At 62.6% G+C, this 1,670-nt stretch overlaps 1 protein-coding gene across 2 annotated transcripts in view; it reads right to left on the bottom strand.

The window, feature by feature from the left end:
• The window catches only part of LDB1 (LIM domain binding 1), a 4,727-nt gene that overhangs the window by 1,757 nt on the left and 1,300 nt on the right, over nt 1-1,670 (bottom strand). For both annotated transcript variants that reach the window (XM_009277806.2, XM_019471671.1), the window contains exons 4-7: nt 1,052-1,154; nt 668-840; nt 311-433; nt 52-135 (exon numbers count right to left, since the gene is read on the bottom strand). In XM_009277806.2, coding sequence (XP_009276081.1) covers nt 52-135; nt 311-433; nt 668-840; nt 1,052-1,154 — 483 coding nt within the window. The remainder of the gene's footprint in view (nt 1-51; nt 136-310; nt 434-667; nt 841-1,051; nt 1,155-1,670) is intronic.

Genomic DNA, 1,670 nt, shown 5'->3' with positions numbered 1-1,670 from the left:
CCCCCCCCCCTGGAGCAGACCTGCATCCCCCCCCTCTTCCCGCACGCTTACTCGGAGGTAGTTGAGTGTGGAGTTTGAGAGCCCACAGCGGGTGATGTTCTTGGATAACTGGTCCAGCATCTGGGGGTCCTGTGCCTAGGAGCGAGAGGGACAGACAGCTCAGCTGCATCCAGGCTGGGGATGGCCCTCCCGTGCCCCAGCCTGCGATGGGGGGACAGGGCTGAGGTCCCCCCAACCTGCGCAGCAGGGAGAGGAGCTCAGCAGCCCTGTGTCACTCGTGTCCCAGGGGAGTTCCTGGAGCGGTACTCACATGCATGGCAAGGATGCTGCGGGGGATGAGCTCTCGATGCTGGCGGATGCTGAAATGCCACGTCTTTATTCTCATCATGTCGTCGAACATGAACTCCAGGTACAGCCGCCCCTCCACACACACCTGGGCAGGGCGCAGGGTCAGGCACAGGCTGCCCCCACTTCCCCCAGCCCAGATCCCCTGGGAACCCACTGCTGCACACTGGGACACCCTGCCAGTGGCTTACCCCTGCCTGCCATGAGACTCGGCACAAGCCAAACCCACGAGCCCACAACGGCCCCGTGGGACCGCAGCCACCACGAGGGCACACTGGACCAAGGCACGAGGGGCAGGAGAAGCCGCGGGCGCAGCCGGTACCTGGGTGAACATGGGTTTGCCGTGCTGGGTGACCATGGTGCACTGGTCACAGTCCAGCGAGACGAAGTTGTTGTGGAAGGACTCCTTGGGGTGCTTGAGCACGTAGTAGAGCTCCGTGGCCCCCCCTTCAAAGATGCTGCGGAAGTAACGAGGAATCAGAGTCCGGCCGATCGCTGAAGTGGGAGAAGGAGGAAGATAATGTCAGTAAACCTGGCTCACCCAGACGTGCCTTGGGGCTGCACGGGGAGAGGGTTCCCCAGTTCCCGCTGGCTGGAGGCAGCTGAGCTCTGACACCCTGCCTGCATCCCCCCACACAGCACAACCGCCTCATCTCCTGCCAGAGAAGCAATGCCCTGGGGAAGGAGGGCTCAAGCTGCTACTCACTGTATCTCTTTGGTCCATCCTCCAAGCAAAAAGTGATTGTTAACATGGCGTCATCCTCGAAGAACTCCGTGGTGAAGGCGTCCCACCACAGATTGTCACATTCCTGGGGATGGCGGAGAGATGCCAGGTTACGGGGAGGGGAGACAGATAGACAGACAGCTGCTGGCTGCCAGGCACAGCAGCCACGCACTCAGTCCCCGGAGGGCTGTGCTCCCAGCTGAGTGCTCAGAGATGGGGATGATGAATCCTATCCCATGGCCGAGCGAGAGACAAGGCACTCAAGGACCTGCACAGCAGGACAGGATCCCGCTGCCAAGGGGAACCTCCTGGAGCCAAGGCAGCTCGCGAGAGCAGGCAGCGCAGAGGACCCCATCCCCTAAACACACACCTGGGAGCACCTCCCCAACCCTGGCCACCCCTCGCTCCCCCAGCTCCCCACCTCTGTCCAGTTCTGCAGCCGCTTGTTGAGCTCAAATATCCTGTAGTCGGTCTGGTTCCCATACGGCGTGTGCCTCCTGCCCAGAGAGCAGAGCAAGCAGTCAGAGGGGGAGGCAGCCATGGGGTGGGGAGGGGTCCCGAGCCCATGGCAGGGGGGACACAGCCTCCCCAGGGCGGGGCA

Source organism: Aptenodytes forsteri, unplaced genomic scaffold (genome assembly GCF_000699145.1).
Source record: "Aptenodytes forsteri isolate BGI_AS27 unplaced genomic scaffold, ASM69914v1 Scaffold15, whole genome shotgun sequence".
Lineage (NCBI taxonomy): Eukaryota > Metazoa > Chordata > Aves > Sphenisciformes > Spheniscidae > Aptenodytes > Aptenodytes forsteri.
The sequence above is the reverse complement of the archived record's forward strand: the minus strand, read 5'-3'. Positions and strand labels throughout refer to the sequence as shown.